This window comes from Gossypium hirsutum, chromosome A04 (assembly GCF_007990345.1).
Source record: "Gossypium hirsutum isolate 1008001.06 chromosome A04, Gossypium_hirsutum_v2.1, whole genome shotgun sequence".
NCBI classification, from domain to species: domain Eukaryota; kingdom Viridiplantae; phylum Streptophyta; class Magnoliopsida; order Malvales; family Malvaceae; genus Gossypium; species Gossypium hirsutum.
The window spans coordinates 79,077,857-79,095,495 of NC_053427.1; the positions used below are offsets into that span (position 1 = coordinate 79,077,857).

Genomic DNA, 17,639 nt, shown 5'->3' on the forward strand with positions numbered 1-17,639 from the left:
CTATTAATCGGGTCTAAATTTTTGTTAGGGCCCAACCCAAACTCGACTCGGCCCATATGCAACTCTAATTCAAACTATTTTAATGGTTATTTAAATCCAATAATTAAAATTAAAATATGAATGTAGCTTTTGAATTCTCTATTGATTATTAGATATTTATTTTACATGAATATTTTCATTCGAATTAATAATTTTAGACAATTTTTTAGAGATAATAATAATTGCAAAATGAAGTAATATTTTTAAATTTCATGTTAAGTCCTGTGTTTAAAATTTTAATAATCTAAAAATTAATATTTTCAACATTTGAAAAAAAAAAGGTTTGATAGCCCATAATGAAATCTAATAGATAATCTTCTTCATTTTTACAAAAAAAAAAAGTATAAAATGATAAGTATAAACCTATCCATGGGTTGGGCCGGGTCCTAACAAAATTTTGGGTCCGTTTGAGAGGCTCGGGTTTGATCGACGAGAAAAATAAGCTTAAATTTTTGTCCAAACTTAGTCCGGATTATATATGTTAAGCCTGAGCTCGACCCGTATTAGTTTTTTATTTTACTTTTTATATAAAAAATTAAAAAGTATAACACATCAAAACCACTAAAAACAATAAAATAAATGTTTCCCAACAAAATTAACAATAAAACTAGAATTATACAATATCAAAACAATAGCAACATAATAGTAAAATGACAACAGAACAACAGGAAAACAATAGCAAAATAGCATAAATTATTTTTTTTTGGAAATCCGGGTCGGGCCTAGGCCGAAAAACATTACACAAGGCCTAAAAAATGGGCCTATATTTTTTACCAAATCCTCTCACTTTTCAATACCGACTCATGAACAAGTCTAGATAAATAGATAAGATCTTACATATTACTTAATAGAAAATGAGTTTAAGTATTTTTTATTTCATTTCATATTTTACTTTTACCATTTTTCTGTTAACTAATTTTTTGAATTTTACTTTTTAATATTCTTTTAATGCGGATTGATTAGATTTAATAATTTAACTTTTCATATAAAATAATAATAATAATAATTTTTAAGCACAAAAATATTCCTAGTTTTTATATAATTCTGACACATAGCATGAGCCATAAATATAATTATTTGAACCATAGATTGGTGTAGAAATGTGAGTGGGTGGCTCCAAAAGGTCGACTTCGGAGATTTATGGCTCTTCTCTTTTACTTTTCAATTAATGTGCGTGGCTTTCACATTCGATGTGGGACGTGTTGTCTTTCCCTGCCTATCTGTTCATGTCGATGACTTTGGGAATTTCGACCACCTAAAACACAAAGTTAATAGTCAGTGGTAAATATTATCAACATCGAAATACATACATAAAACAATTATTTCTTTGCTAATATAAATAATTAAAATGAAGACGATTGTTAACAATAATTTATTTTAAATATCCAAAATATAAATTTATAAAAACTAGATGATTGTTTGTCTAATTTACACTTACTAAAATTATCTTCAAATAATATTTTTAGCATTCCATCTATATAAATTTTATAAATTATATTTATATTTTAGAGCTCAATTTTTTTTATTAATTATTTTATAATTTTTAAATTTATAATAAATCGAGAGTTGAATTTTAGAAAATAATATTTCAGTTGAAGCACATGACATTTGTCATAAAAAAGTTAACATGGAAGAAGGCAATTATGGAAATTATTATTGATCATAACATTTCACAAACATACTATATAAGACCCAAGAAAAGATTCTCTCAAAGACGAAAGTACAAATTAAGGAGGAAGAAAGTAAAACACTGTCCAAATATCGATTTCAATTAGTGGGAGCCAAAGCTTTCAAGACCTTAGCTCTAAGCTTCAACCCAAAATCAGCAAGTTTGTCAACGTCGGGTAAAACATCCTTCACCGCCTCATTGGCGGAGAAGCACTCTGCCCACTGCACCAACCTAGGCGTTTTGGCCTCCGAAACCAGCTTCGTCTCACACTGTTTCCCGATCACTTCAATCCACCCCAACAAACTACCGAGTGCTATGTCTACAAACCCAATATTATCCCCACCAAAGAAAGCTTTCCCTTTGCTCAACTCTCCAAACGCTCCCTCCAACACCACCGTCCCTTCCACCACTTCCGCCAACGCTGCCTTTTTATCTTCCTCCGTTGCACCTATCAACAGTCTTCCTAAGGCAGGGAAAAACTACGCATGTAAAAACAAACAAACGAAAAAAATAAAAATAAATTAGCGGACATAACGAGATATTATCACTAATCAAACAGTTTCGTTATATAACGAACCTTATCGTCGACATAGGCAGCCCAAAATCGGGATTGGGAACGTTCATAGGGATCGGAAGGGAGGATGGAAGGAGCAGAGGTGGTCCAAACCTCATCGATGTACTGAAGGATGATTAGGGACTCTCAGATAGGGTTATGAGCATGGAAGAAGACCGGGATTTTCTTGTAAATAGGGTTAGATTTGAGAAGAAGCTCGCTTTTGGGTGCCAACAAATCTTCCTCCACGTCCTCGTAGCGGACAGATTTGAGGTGAAGGGCAATCTTCACCCTCATCACGAATGGGCTTGCCCATGTACCCAATACCTTCACGTTACTGTCAGCCATATCTCCTTTCCTCTCACAACCACAAATCTGCGCTGTTTTTATGTATATGTTGTGTTGTGAAGTGCCGGCCTCACTGGCGGATATAAATATAAAGAAAACATCTTAATGAGGCTTCTCAGTGATTGCCTAAGTGCTTACGGCTGTTTGCGTAAAGGATTTTTTCTGTTACTTGGTTTTTCCTCCTCAACGTGAATAGAATTATGTTTAAGTCGTTAAATTTAGTTGAGAAATGACTAATAAATTATAATAAATTATAAGATTTTTTTTATATAAAATTAAAAAAAATTAAAGTTGAATAAGAAAATTTTGTATATTTTATTTTATGAAAATATATTTTACATTTTTAAATGATTTATTTGACTACATTATTGTCTGATTATTTAGTGATATTGAAACAATATCTTGGTCAATAATGTAGGCAAGAACATTAAATAAGAATATTAAATGAGGCTTTTATAGTCAAGATAGAAACATCTTTTTTATTAGAAAAGATAAAAACAGTTTAATTAGTATCGACATTATTATTAGTATAAAAAAATATAAAATTAAATACGTTTTATCATCTATTTAAAGATTGGAGAAGAGAATGATTAAGAAAAAAAACTCGTGCTATTGACTAAAATGTTGATGCAATAGACAGTCTTTTCCTAAAGATGTTAGGTGGGATAAGGATTTTGTTGAGCAAGAGAAAGTGTTATTGTGAGTTGAATGAGGAAGAATCAAATTACGGAATTTATATCTATTGGCTAATGAAGATTTTCTTCATGTCAAGTTCATGGCCAAAGAGTCTTATGTTTGGTAGGGAAGAAAGAAAATGGATGGAAAGAGAAAGGTAAGGGAAAAAAAAAAGAGAGAAAGAGGAAGGAATTAAAATTTGATAGGAAGGATGGAAAATAGAAAAGAAGAAAGAAATTTGGGGGTAAAGTTCAAAATAAAATTATTAGTTTAAATGAAATGAAAGAGTGGTTTGTGAATTGAGTCATTATTGTTCATGTTATGGTGGATGGTTCTACTAATTAGTGGATTAAAGCGGTATAAAGTTGTAGGTTTAGGGATCACCTTGGAGAAATAAATTGATTATTGAGAGCAAGCTTTGGGTGCCACTAACAAATTTAATCATTTGAATAAAAAATTTAAAATTTAATTCAATTCATTCATATCGTTATTTAAAAAATAATTTTTTTCATTAAATTTGGGTTTAATTATAATAGCCTTGCTAGTCTAATTGAAATAGGAAATTGGAGTCAAAACAATAATGTTGTATAAATAATGAGTAGATATAATTAGATCTGTTCAAGGATTGGGCTATTCATTTAGGCTCGAATGTCTTTTTGAAATTTGGGAGGGTTTGGGTAAAAAAATTAGGTTCGAAAAATGGGATTGGACAAAAAAATTAAACCCATTTAAAATATGGATTGAGTTCGACTTGAAGATTCAAGGCCCGAGACCAGCCCAACCCTTTTTTAAGTTTATAATACTTAATATTATGTTCTTTCTATATATCATGTAATTTAGAATATATTAAAAGAAATAAACGTATACTAAATATATAATATTACTCTAATATAAGCATTAAAATAATGTTAATATGATTATATAAAAAAATTTAATAAATAAAAAATATTAAATATCAAAATAAGATAATATAATTGTTTTGAAAAAAAATTGAAAATAATATGGGTGGGCTTGAAATGGGGTTAGGTGTAACATCCGTGATATTTTTCAAGAAGTGAATAATGTCAATTTGAGTTGACACATGTTCAAAATTTTAAGAAAAGACAGAAATAGAAATATTAATATTAGTGAAGAGGATAATTAGATATTATTGGAAATTAGAAAGACTTTTGAATTTAGAGAAATTAAATTACGGAATGGACTAAACTATAATAGTGTGAGAAGTATTAGGCTATAGTATAAAACCTAAGAGTAAGATATGATGAAATTAAATGGTTGAGAAAAAAGTAAGGTTTTGGAGTGTAAATTGACCATGAAGTACATGGTGATGTGATGGTAATGATATGATTAGATTTTTATTTTAATTTAAATAGTATAGAAAAAAAGAGATAGAGATGATGGCTATTTTCATTGGAAAGTTGTAGAAGGAGGAAGAAAAAAAAAGAGAGAGGAGAGATCATCATCCACCCAAGGCTTCTTCCTCATATCTCTCACTCTTTATTTTGTATTACTCTATACTCGGTTTGGAGTGTGGGGTGCTATACTCCCCTATTTCAATTTAGTTAATACATTTGTTAGGTACATTACACGATTCATAATTAATACAGTTATTATTAAAACATAGTTATCCAATTTACCTAACACCTTCATTAATACAATCCGTACAAATAAAATAGTGTGAGACAAATAATATTTAACACCGTTATTAATTGAATTCATAAATCTAAGAATTTATTTCAACGATAAAACTTTAATTTAATGTACAACGATTTCATCAAATAACTTTAACCTATTGAATATTTGCTTAGTATTGAAGTTGTATTCTGACCACTTAATCACAACTACAACTAAGACATTGAGACTACGACTCTAGGTCACCCTGCTGTATGCATATTACCGCAAGGAAGAAAATTGCCTGAGCATGGTAGACTTTGGCTTGGTCCCTCCTTTTTTGAAAATGAATATAGGTTTCCAAAAATAAAAATGAAAATGAAAACTTGCAATCCTATACAGAATTACTTAAAAAATAATGAAAAAATGAGTTTATGTTTTTGGACTATTTTGAAGCCCGAAAATGAAAACAAACCATTCGCTCATGGTAAGCATGTTGAGTTGTGACATATTGAACGAATTTTCTCGAAATTTTATCGGAGGTTAAATTGTTAAACTTTTACCGTGGGGTAAAATCATCAAATTTTTATTAGAGTAAAATTGGGATTAAAAATTTATTTAATATGTAAATATTAAAGTTTATTTTGGAAAATAAAAAACTGAATCATGTTGGATCACATTATAGAGTACTGAGTCAAAAAGCTCAAAAAGTACTTATAATTGGACCCAATATGAGAGAGACCCAAAACCCCTCATTTAACATGAAGGGGGCGGCAACCCTAATAGAAATATAAGGGTAAGTCATTCACCTCCCTCCTACTCTAAGTAGGATGTTTTTTCTATTTAAAGAAACATCTACAACTCTATAATGGTTCTACCTTCTCTTTCTATAAATAGGTGACATCGGTAGCTACTAACACAACTTTTGAGAAATTGTTATTCTGTTGAAAAATAAAGAGAATTTATTCTTAACTTATAAATATGTTTTCCAGAATAACAATTTTATCAATTTATATTAAAGAAGGGAGAATTTTCGTTTTCACCTCAAAAGGAAAACTTTTTCTAATTCTGTGTTTTGATTCAATTGGTTCGAGTCTACACTTGAAGCAGTTTGTGGTACAAGAATAACGGAGAATATTGTTTGGTTGAAAGGCAAAAAAAATCAAAGATCCGCTTATCCAAAAACACAAATATGAATTCGATTAAAGTTTATTGTTATAAATATCACAAATCGGGTCAAATTTCAAAATTTTAATTTTTCACTGTGTAAGAAAATCGTTTTCAAACCGAATTTTTTCCAACATTCTTCTCACATATATAAATAACCCTTCACACACAAGTCTCGTATAACCATCCACCATTAATAATTTTATCTCCCATTAAAGTATAAACCTGTTCCAACCCAACCTTTTAAAAATTATTAAACTAACTCAGCCCAAAATAAAACAAATGAGTAAATACTAAAGAAAAAATAAAGCAACCATTTATCGAGTTTTTCATTTCCACCTTTTCAAAGCTACTTGAAAAAAAAAATTCAAATATATGTTGTTTCCCAATAAACTAAATAAATAATATTTTAATTAAAAATCGATGGTTTGATGGATTTAATTATCTAAAAACATTGGTTAATGTCACAATTAATAAAAAGCACCAACAAATGAAAAAAGTTATAAAAATTGAGAGTCCAATTCTGAGATAACAAGAAAAGTCTCTTAATTTTTTTTTTGAAATACTTTAATCTTTTATAATTTTAAAACTACTTGCTTATGAATCTAAATAAATATGTTATAAAATTGTATATTTATTTTCCTATATTTAGGGTGAGTTTAGATCGGCAGTGTGTTTACCTGTGGTTAGTGAAAAAATAGCGATGATGATGAGATTAGATACTATAACAATACTGTAACATGAGACAAAAAGTAGGTTAAACGTACCACACCATCCAATTTCCCATCCAAACTCACCCTCAATTATGTATTTGAATTTTTAATGATTTTTTTTTCTAATATAGATCATTACATTGACATTTTGACGAATTGATCTAATGATCATTAGCAATCACGTCAACACAATAATGATTGTTAAATACGACTCTTATTTTCAGTCAAATTTAAGAAATAATCTTCTAATTATTAAACTCTGTTTATTTGTTTCAATTAAACTCTGATTAGTTTAGATTATTTTGTTATTATTTGACCTATGAATTTAGCCTATAAGTAGGCTCTTTTATAATCTTAGAAAAAACACCCATTAGAGATTAGAACTCATAACATATTTAGAGAATTTTATGTTTTACGTTTTGAGGGTTCTTTGTTTTTGAATTTTCGGGGTTTAGTTTTTATCTTCGTCTTTTGTACTCTTCGTTCTTTTGCTATTATAGTAAAATTATCTTTGCCTGTGATTTTTTATCCTCTTTGGAGAAAATTTTCCACGTTAAATTTGTGAGTTTAATTTCTCAATTTCTTCTGCTATTTTTACTTGTTCGTTGCATAATCGGTTCGATTTCTAACAATGATCAACAATGAAAATTATTAGTCAAATGATATAATTGATGTGTTTTTAATATCTTAATTTTTTTTTAAATTTTAGGAGATTCTTACAACTTTTAAGTAAAAAATTAGTAATTTAAAAGAATTGAAATTCTCTACAAATTATATGACAAAAACAAAAAAACCAAAAATCATGAATGAATTGAGGTGAGTAGCCAACAACCATCCACTAAATAAAAAATAAAAAATTAATTTGATCAAATAATACGATAAAAGTAATGATGTGTTGCAGATCTCTACATACACATATATTTGTAAAAACTCACCATTTTATTCATAAAAGGACTTAGAAGCATCAAATTGTTTTCTTTATAAAAATAAAAACTAAATAATAATTATTTTTATTTTCTAAATGATAATAACAATTCTCACCCAAGTTTCACTCAATGACAAAAGAAGAAAGTAACACATACTCCAATCTTTGATTTCAATTGGTGGGTGCCGTAGCTTTCAAGACCCTGGCCCCAAGCTTCAACGCAAATTCCACAAGCTTGTCGACTGCGGGTGAAACGTCCTTCACCGCCTCATGGGCGGAGAAGAAATCCGCCCACTGCACCAACCTGGGCGTTTTGGCTTCGGAAATCAGCTTCATCTCACTCAATTTCTCGATCACTTCAATCCACGCCAACAAGCTACCGAACACTATGTCCACGAACCCAATATTTTCCCCACCAAAGAAAGCTCTCCCTTTGCTCAATTTCACAAAGGCTTCCTCCAACAGCAGTATCCCTTCTGAGACTTCGGCCATTGCTGCCCTTTTATCTTCCTCCGTAGTACCAAACAACACTCTTCTTAAGGCAGTGGAAAACTACATCACATGCAAAAAAACATAAAGAAACGTCATGTTTATCGCGGAATGTAATGAAATGTTATTAAAACAGTCGTTTATTACGAACCTTATCTTCGACATAGGCCGCCCAAAATCGGGACTGGGCGCGTTCATAGGCATCAGAAGGGAGGATGGAAGAAGCAGAGGTGGTCCAAACCTCGTCGATGTACTCAACGATGATTAGAGACTCACAGATGGGATTATGACCATGGATGAGGACTGGGACTTTCTTATAAACAGGGTTAGATTTGAGAAGAAGGTCGCTTTTGGATTCCGGCAAATTTTCCTCATGGTACTCGTAGTTGACAGATTTGAGGCGAAGTGCAATCTTCACCCTCAGCACGAATGGGCTTGCCCAGGTGCCCAATAGCATCACGTTACTCTCAGCCATATCTTCTTTCTTCTCTGAACCACAAATAAATCTGCACTAGTCTTTAAGTTTATATGGTGCAGTGCTGGGTCTCACACCGATATGAATGAGACTTGTCGGAGATATTGCCCTATTGGTGACGGCTATTGGTCAGATTTGGGGCTCACGCAAGATGTGATCCAGAGATGCCCTTTTTTCTTGTTTTTAACTTTAAAACTAACGTATTATCAAACGTCGATATATACGAGACTTCCTAAATAATAAAATAATCATAAAAACTTTTTTTATATATTCTTATAAAAGAATTATTTGTTTATTTTTTCTTCGATTAACTCTTTAACTCGATTGATAAGAGTATTGCTATCAATACATGAGAAAGTGAGTTTGAATAAGTTAGAAATATATTATCCTTTTATTTATGGGTTAGAAGGAGTTATGAGTAATATTAGACATTCTGTAAAAAAAATATTAGAACTTATAATAAGATTATTAAAAAATAAATTAAAATTATTATTTTTTAAATGTAAATAATTTTATATATATTTATTTTTAATTAATATATTTTAAAAAAATTTTAAATTCTCCAATGCTCAATGATTTCAACATATCCCTAAATTTCAAAGGAAAAAATTTATTGCATTCAAAGCTTATACTATATTTTAGGTAAAACATTAAGAATAAATGAGACCTTCCTTTTTTTAACTCGCGGCCATACCTGTCTTTTCCCCTACATTATTAACAAAAAGGTAAACTATAAAAATGTATGAAAGATTAAAATCATTTGAAAGAAAATAAATATTGAAACCTTGAATTTATTCATTAAATCTGTTGGAAAAAATAAATTGAAAAAAAGAGCAAAAGGTTAATGGCATAAAAAGGCTCAAAAATACAATTAAGACTATTTTGACAAAACATGTAAATGTCAGTGGCCAAATTTGTCATTCAAAAAAAAGTTCATTAAAAAATATTAATCTATTTTGAATGAACTTTTTCTTGCTTAATAGTTAAAATATGCCTATAATTTTTGTATTTTTTAAAAATTAAAAATTTAATTTATGTACTTGTGTCATGAGATTAGAACTTAAATATAGTAAATCTCACGGTCTTAGACAATTTTTACTTCATATTTGCTTAAGTCAGTTTAATTCTTGAAAAGTAAGAATTCTCCTGAGGCACAAAAAATAAGCGGAAGTAACTCAAAGCAAAGGAGCAAGAAAAAAACTTGGAAAGCTACAACAAAGCAATGCTCACCAAGTGTTTGAGTAAATACTCTCAAATATATTCTTTTAACTCAAGAATGAAATTCAATGGGATGATTATAAATGAGGCGAATACCTCTATTTACAGTTGAGCTTTCCTAGCTCCAACAATACGAATTGAATTATATCAATAACTAAGATTAGTGTCTATCTATAATATGAGAGTATATTTAAACTCTACACATTTTTATCCCTAGAGTGTTTCTCCATATGTTCCACGAAGGGATAATTTAAGTGAATCAAATAAACCTCATTTGGCACTTGTATGGGACATTCGTCACGGGCTTTAATCACAGTACAAATTGAACGTGATGTTTTGTGTGCATTCGTCACGAACTTTAATCCGCAACCCGTGACACTTATATTTCTAAGAATTTAATCCCTATACTTTTTTAGATTTTTAAATTCAGGCACAATTGTTAATATTGTTTTTATTTTTTAAGTTGAATTCAGATTAATTATTAATGGGTAATTTTATTTTATTTTAAAATGTCATAACAACAAATTTAATAAAAAAAATGATGATGATTAAACTTAAATTTTGAAATTTAAAAAGTAAAATGACTAAATTCTTAAAAATACAAATACAAGAAATAAATTTCTAATTTTCAAAAAGTATAAGATGTAGAGGCACATTTTAACCCTAAATAGTTATCTTCAAAATTGAAGATGGGATCTTCTTTGTATCTTGATTATTATGTAAATTAATAAATCTGGAGAAATGTAGACAAAATGGCTGGTATAATAAAGGAATTAACTACTCACTTTATCTATATTTTTAAACACCATATATAGTTATTATATACAGGTTTACCAAAATTTGTTTTTGTGTTGTTCTATTCTCAAGTTCCAACTGAAAAAACTGTCATCTCATGTTGCAGCATTGGGGCTTTCCTACATTTATTAATTTATCCCACATGCATAACATTTGTCTTGGAGATTGGTAATGGGCAGTGTAGTAATCCTCCACGCATCCGAACTGGCAAAATTTCAAGCTGTGCTCGTACTCCACCGGTTTCGAGCTGTTGAATTTTTCCACCCACATTCCCATGCTCACATCTTCCATCTTGAATAGCTGCAACAATGGTGGTTCAATCAAACAATTATCAATTCTACTGCTATTTAATAACAATGGCCGAGACGGAGTCACTTACCCGCAACTTGTGTTTCTCGAACTCGGCTACAATAAACTGTGAAATGTCGGATGAAATTATGTACCCTGGACCGTTCGCGTAGGGTGGGTAGTCTTCTTCTGGCCATTCCTGGAATAGACACAAATGTAGTACATGATGATAAGTAGGATGTGCACATGATGGCATGCTATGCACCAAACAAAAGGGAAAACCATTAGTTGGCTGAAGGCTATGTAACTTAGACTCGGGTGTGATTGTCAAATCTAGGAAAGTGCCCAACATGCATATGTATACTTTTTCTTTTTTTTTTCTTTTTTATAATTTTTTCATGTATTTAGAGAGGAGTTCTTGATTCCAGCTAAACCTTTAAATTCCAAATCAGTTTATTGTTGATCAAAAGAAACCTTCCATGCTAATCAATTTACAATAAGTATTATTGGATAACATGAAAGTAAATCCCCGGGATTTGCTAAGTACAGAACAGAAAACACATACCTCATATGTTACTGCCCATTTACCATCACGGAGGGGTTTGTGGTAATAATTCATATTTCCAATATACATGCTTTTATCTCCATACTTCTGTGCTTCCTTAATCACAGAGTCCACCCGGACAAATGTATCATCATCACACTTCATAATATATTTCGCTGCCATTGTGCGGACCTGTCACCAAAAACATACAAGTACATGGGATTCTAGAGTCTACAACTACAGAATAATATATTGCAATAGTTTTCTATATGCACTATATCTTAAGTAATCAAACTCAAGTGTCAGATAAGGATGTGCCTAACATGGGTATGATCAATTTTTTTTCCAAATATTTGGAGGATTATACCAGAGCTTTTCTAAAAAAATTAAGAGCCTAACTAATATAGACTACATCAGTTAACAGTACTTCATTTTAATAAGATTAAAATAGGCAATGTCGGATCATTTAAGCGCTCACCCCATATTCAGATATGGCAACTGTCTTCAGAACAACTAGGTCGTAGTTATCCATGTAGGGAACTATAACAATATCACCAAAATAATCGGCTTCCTTTTTCAGCTCGACATTTACTTCCTTTCTTCCACTCTGAAAAAAGAAAGTTAGTAAATATATCTAGCAAGGGGAATTTCCAAGGAAAAGAACCTGTTCTTCCTTTATGTACACTTACCAGTGCTACAAAAAAGCGAGCAACAACATTGGAAGACTTGATTAACTTATGCTGCATCCAGGACTTCCTCGCAGCCATCCTCTCAGCAAAATGATTGCCAGCAGAAAGGATGCCTATAAAAAGCTCTACATTTCCGTTGGGAAGTGGTGGCGCCTTCCATTTGCTCAATCTCTCAAGATGCTTTTGTGGATCAAAACTCGGGTGTGAATTTGGCAAGGAAGCAGCAAATACAGAGTGCACATCAAGGTCACCCTTTAGAGATAACCCAGTAGCATCCTCGAGCACAAATCCCTGTAAACACCATCAGAAAACTTACAAGGCGTTCCATATTTTCATCAATTCATTAAGCCAAGAACAAGATTTTCTCACGGTTCGATATGGAAATGAGGTGATGTGTCGGCCATCGACATTGACATGATAGCCCTCCAATCCAGCCCTTAATGTTAGAACAAACAACTTCCCCTCCGCAAAAGGGTACTGCCAATCTAGTGTCACCTTCTTCTTCCTCCCTATCAATCTGTTCAACCACCATGTAGTCTTCGATTCTTCCGAGCCATTGTCATCATCTCGGATCCATTTCTCACATTTAACTTCACCGTCAACTACCCAAAGAAAGAACTAAAACAATCAGCAAATCAGTAAAAAAAAAGTCTGATATAATTATCTTTTAAAACACCCCCTTCCCCACAAGATCATAAAGCAACACCATAACTACCTACAATTATTAATTACAGTTTCAACCTTTTATCAACCTACATTCTCCCTATACTTCGCATTGAGTAAAATAAACTAAAAAAAGTATAAAAATGATAACCTGTTTCTTCATCAGCTCTAGACTTCCAGCCTTCACACCTCAGCGCCGATCCCCACTGCATCCTATAACAAGTATTCTGTTCGATCACGGGCTTCCCGCTCCAATCCCCTTTCAACCTCGGATTGAAATGAAGAATCCGCGGCGGATCCTCGCCGTCCACCGTCTTCAACCCTTGCAGTTCCATCATGAACTGCGTGACCATCACAGACTCATCCCCTTCTCTCAAGACCGCAATTTTCGGGTCATTTTCTGCATGCGCCCAATGCGGCATCCCCACCACCGTAATATGGGATCCTAATGTTAACCCGCAAGGAAGGACCAAGATCCTCCCCTGCTTCACGAACTCCGGCCCGGATAAGGAAATTGAATCCGGGCATGATTCGGTTTGGTTTTTGTTTTTGTTTTGGCTTTGGCTTTGTTGTTTAGGTTCTGAATCAGATTTCTGTAGACCCGATTGTAGGTCGTCCCAGAGTTTCTTGCCGACAACGAAGGCGTGTCGTGCGGTTTTGTGTAGCACCGACAACTCGTCTTTAGAACCGATGTTGTCAAAAGAGCTGTCATTGAACAGGAGACCCGACACTCCCTTGAACTCCCGCACGTTCCCCTCCGGTGATCGGCTTCCAGGATTATGGACAAGGTCCGGGTCGTTGTCCGGGCGAGCTGGCGCAGTTTTATAACTAAAGTCCTCTTCGCTCTCGAGAATCAAAGGCCTGGGCAATGTGTCAGTAAAGAACCCACCGGAATCGGCTTTAAAAACCAGCGGGATTTCAAAACTGACAAACAAAAGGTAGAGAAACAAAACCCCGATCAAGAACTGAAGCAGCCTGAGCCGACTCGGAGACATTAATGACTCAAATTTTGATCGCTTCATGGTTTACTTGAAAAAGAAAAAGGCCTAAAAACAGAAACGGAAAGGGTTATGCAGGTGAAGTGAAATATGGAAATAGGGAGAAGCCTAACCCTAGATTTGATGAACAAAAAAAAAGGGTTGGGTACTTTTAAGTAAGCGGAAAGCAAGCATTCAAAGAACACAGGGCATAAAGTTTTTGAAAAAAAAAAAAAACTTCCAAAATAACCAAGAACAGCTTTTTCCAAGTAATTTAATTTGTATGTCCGACAAAATCTTGGGATGTTATGCCCAGAAATTTATTATTACTTTATTTCCACAAAATCCCCACTTTCCCACTGCTTCATCATAATAACGCTAAAGGTGAAACAAATTTGAAATTTCTTAAACTCGTAACTATGATCCCGAAACGACGCCGTTTGAGCGACTGGATTTTATGCCATGCACGCCACGTTCGTAAAACAGTGGTCTATGGTCGTCGGGTCAAGTCAACTTCAGAATTGTCAGAAATAGTAATTAAAACCAATAGAATTGTGTGACTAAAAGAAAATATTTTTTATTTATTTAAATATTTAATGAAAAAAATCAGGCCCTTAGATTTATGAAGAAAAATTATTAATTAAATTTAAAATAAGAAGATAAATATTTTTTATTTTTTTATTTTTTATTCTATAAATAAAAAAAGCATTAATTTAACGTTGTGGTCTATATGAAAGTTAAATAATATATATAGGCAATACATTTAGCCTTTTATTAATTTATTTTTAATTAAATTTGATTCAATATCTTTTAATTTTTCAAAAAAATCGAATTATTTTTTTTTAAATGAACAATGAATTTTTAAACATAGTAGTACATAAAACAATTCAGATGTACTTTATATTTTTTTATGATTTTTATATTTATATTTTAATTTATTTAATAATGTAACATATAAAAAAATAGTGTTGTGTCAATTAAAAAATACGCCAATTATTATGCAGGTTGTCATAATAATATTGTTAAAAAATAATGCTTCAAACAATTTTTTCTATTAAAAGAAATGATTTGATTCTTTTTTAAAAATTAATGGTGAAATAAGGGTCAATTTGATAAAAACATGTAAATGTTAAAAGACTAAATTTGTTATAAATCCAAAATATACTAAATAGATATTTTTATTCTATAAAAGAAAAGGAATTTATGTAATGAATCTTAAGTATGTTTTATATAGGGAAAAAAATGTTTAAGATTTTGTTTATTGACGAGGTTAAACTACATGAGTAGTCACTTAATTATGAAAAGTTACAAAATATCACTCAACTATTGAATTTTGTCTTTTTTAATCACACAATTATATTAAATTTTAGGTGTTTCCATTTTTAAGCTACCCAGCTAATAATAAAAGAAAAGCAAAATTGAATAGTTGAATGACCATTTTGTAATTTTTTATAATTAGGTGACTAAAAAAATACTACTATTTGAATAGCTATTTTATAAATTTTCACAATTAAGTAATAAAAAAGAAAATAAAACATAGTTGCATGACGTACCCTAAAAAAAATTAAGTTAAAGGGAGCAAGTGCCAAAAAGAAGTTGAAAAAGAGAAGCATCTTTGGGGGGGCTGAATGACCTTTTCGTCAATGGGGAAATTGCTGGTTGGTTTGGTGGCGTTTTTAATGGTTGGAAATTTGATAAGCAGTTAACAAAATTTAATTTTTTTAGTAATATTTGATAATTCATATTTTATCAACAATATAAATCGATAAATAGATAAAAAGTTATTTATCACTTAATAGTGAATATTTTTATTTTATTATTTAATATTATATTATCTTTAAAATGTTTACATTTAATTTTAATAAACCAGATTTTAAAAATGATAAAAATAATAAAAATATTTTTAGATTAACTTAAATATATTATTTACTTAATTTTAATTAATATATCAAATGGGTTTTATGACTTAATTTAATTCGTAATTTTTTAATACTTAATTTTTTAATATTTAAATTTTTAATTTAATAGTGAGATTGACGTTTTAAAAAATTTTAAAATTTTAAATTCGAATTTTGTTGAATAAATGATTTAATTTAATATTTATAATAATTGATTTTAATTAAAATTGATTATATAATATATTCAACTATTTTGGGGTTGGGGGGATAATCTGATTAAGAATACATAAAAGGTAGAAGAAAAGTAAGAGCAAAGAAGAGTTTGTGGGTGGCATCTTAGTGGGAGAAATGACTGAAAATGACTCCCATCCCTTTCTTAAATAATTATCAACTTTAAAGATTGGTAATGTATGAGGGTGGGACATTTCCAATGTTGAAAATATTCAACCCACTATCAAATCCATCAATTCTTTTAGTTTTCAATTTAATTATCTCTAAATTTTAATTTTAATCATTTAACCAATAAACTTTAATAAATTGTTGATTGAGTCTTAGTTTAATTAATATTAGTATTAATATTATTATCAGTGCAGAAAGACGTATATTTAAATATGTTAAAACACATTATCCTCTCATTTAAAGGTTAAAGAAATATTATGAAAATTTTAGGTATTGTATAAAAAAATAATTCGTCAAATGTTTTGCATTTTTGAATATTCATTCAAAGTGTTTATGTTGGAAAATATGAATATCACATATATAATAAGGGTAATTACATGTTATTATTTACTATCATGACTATCGTGATAGGTTAACCTAAATTAAAAGTGGTCTTATTTGGTTAAAATTTTATTAGGTTTTAACTATTAAATAAAGTATGGGTCAAAGATGTGTGGATACTCTAGTAATTGAGTTTTAATCAAGTACTAATTAATGATGGGCTAATTAGGATTTGATTAAAACTAATATACCAAAGTTATAAATATTAGGGTTATGATTCTCAAATTATACACAATATATCTTTTCTAATATCCCATCATTAGGAAAGAGAGAGCAGATACTTGGTACTAATTTGGAAGATCAAATCCCCAAGATCAGGTAAAACTTAAAGGAATTCATGGATCTAGGTACGCTTTCGTAACTAGTTTTGTTCTTAATTTATTCTTGATGATTTGACATGATAGATATTGGTTTATTAAGTTTTATTTCAGATTTATTTTACAAATTCTAACAAGTGGCAGCCGAGCTTTGTCATGTTGAATTATTGAGAATAAATTGATTCTTTATTAATTTTGGATTGATTCGTTTTTCTTTTTTAATTTTATTGATTTGATATTTTAATTATATATTATGTTGAATCTCTGAGATTTTTGATAAATTTTTGGGTTTTGATTCTTTAAATAAAGTTTTAAGGTTTTATAAATATAATCTAGTTTAATATTTGCATATACTATTCGAAAGATGAGGGTTTATTTATTTATTTATAATCAATTGATAAAAATTGATGTGAGATTTCTTTCTTTCTTTCTTTCTTTCTTTTCTTTTCACATAATTACTTTATAAATTTTGATTAAAGTCATTATTAAATTAAAGTTACAACTTACAACTTTTTGCAATTGAAGAATTTCAATTGGGTTGTATAATTGGTTTTGAAAGTTAATTCACTTGATAATCGAATAAATGAATATTGGTAAGATGTTTTTTTCGCACTATTTGTTTTAAATTTTCTGTTTGTGGTTGAATATATATAAAATTATCATTTTTTGTCTTTATTCATGATGAATTATATTCACCATTGAATTTAATTCATATATACGAATGATTACTTTTGGTTTCTGTTATAATTATTTTATATAAGTTTTAGTCCTTATGGAACCTGACTAAAATTAAAATATTTGAGATT

At 30.3% G+C, this 17,639-nt stretch overlaps 2 protein-coding genes and 1 pseudogene across 2 annotated transcripts; all 3 read right to left on the reverse strand.

Annotated features, from left to right (window-relative positions):
* Nucleotides 1-1,667: 1,667 nt before the first annotated feature.
* Nucleotides 1,668-2,717, reverse strand: LOC107948965 (glutathione S-transferase U17-like; annotated as a pseudogene).
* Nucleotides 2,718-7,695: 4,978 nt separating this feature from the next.
* Nucleotides 7,696-8,791, reverse strand: LOC107948964 (glutathione S-transferase U16). The gene is made up of 2 exons (XM_041111440.1): nucleotides 8,341-8,791; nucleotides 7,696-8,252 (listed from the first exon to the last, which is right to left on the reverse strand). The coding sequence occupies exons 1-2, from the start codon at nucleotides 8,662-8,664 to the stop codon at nucleotides 7,872-7,874; spliced, it is 705 nt and encodes a 234-aa protein (XP_040967374.1). The 5' UTR covers nucleotides 8,665-8,791; the 3' UTR covers nucleotides 7,696-7,871.
* Nucleotides 8,792-10,647: 1,856 nt separating this feature from the next.
* LOC121228180 (hydroxyproline O-galactosyltransferase GALT4) lies at nucleotides 10,648-14,349 on the reverse strand. The gene is made up of 7 exons (XM_041111441.1): nucleotides 13,013-14,349; nucleotides 12,568-12,800; nucleotides 12,199-12,489; nucleotides 11,988-12,116; nucleotides 11,531-11,701; nucleotides 11,057-11,164; nucleotides 10,648-10,977 (listed from the first exon to the last, which is right to left on the reverse strand). The coding sequence occupies exons 1-7, from the start codon at nucleotides 13,881-13,883 to the stop codon at nucleotides 10,768-10,770; spliced, it is 2,013 nt and encodes a 670-aa protein (XP_040967375.1). The 5' UTR covers nucleotides 13,884-14,349; the 3' UTR covers nucleotides 10,648-10,767.
* Between the last annotated feature and the right edge of the window lie 3,290 nt (nucleotides 14,350-17,639).

Coding starts and splice junctions, on each gene's coding strand:
- LOC107948964 (XM_041111440.1), bottom strand. CDS start 8,664: ATGGCTGAGAGTAACGTGATGCTATTGGGCACCTGGGCAAGCCCATTC. Junction 8,253..8,340: donor CGGCCTATGTCGAAGATAAG/GTTCGTAATAAA, acceptor CATGTGATGTAG/TTTTCCACTGCCTTAAGAAG.
- LOC121228180 (XM_041111441.1), bottom strand. CDS start 13,883: ATGAAGCGATCAAAATTTGAGTCATTAATGTCTCCGAGTCGGCTCAGG. Junction 12,801..13,012: donor TAGAGCTGATGAAGAAACAG/GTTATCATTTTT, acceptor TTCTTTGGGTAG/TTGACGGTGAAGTTAAATGT. Junction 11,165..11,530: donor AATGGGCAGTAACATATGAG/GTATGTGTTTTC, acceptor TGTCTATTCCAG/GAATGGCCAGAAGAAGACTA.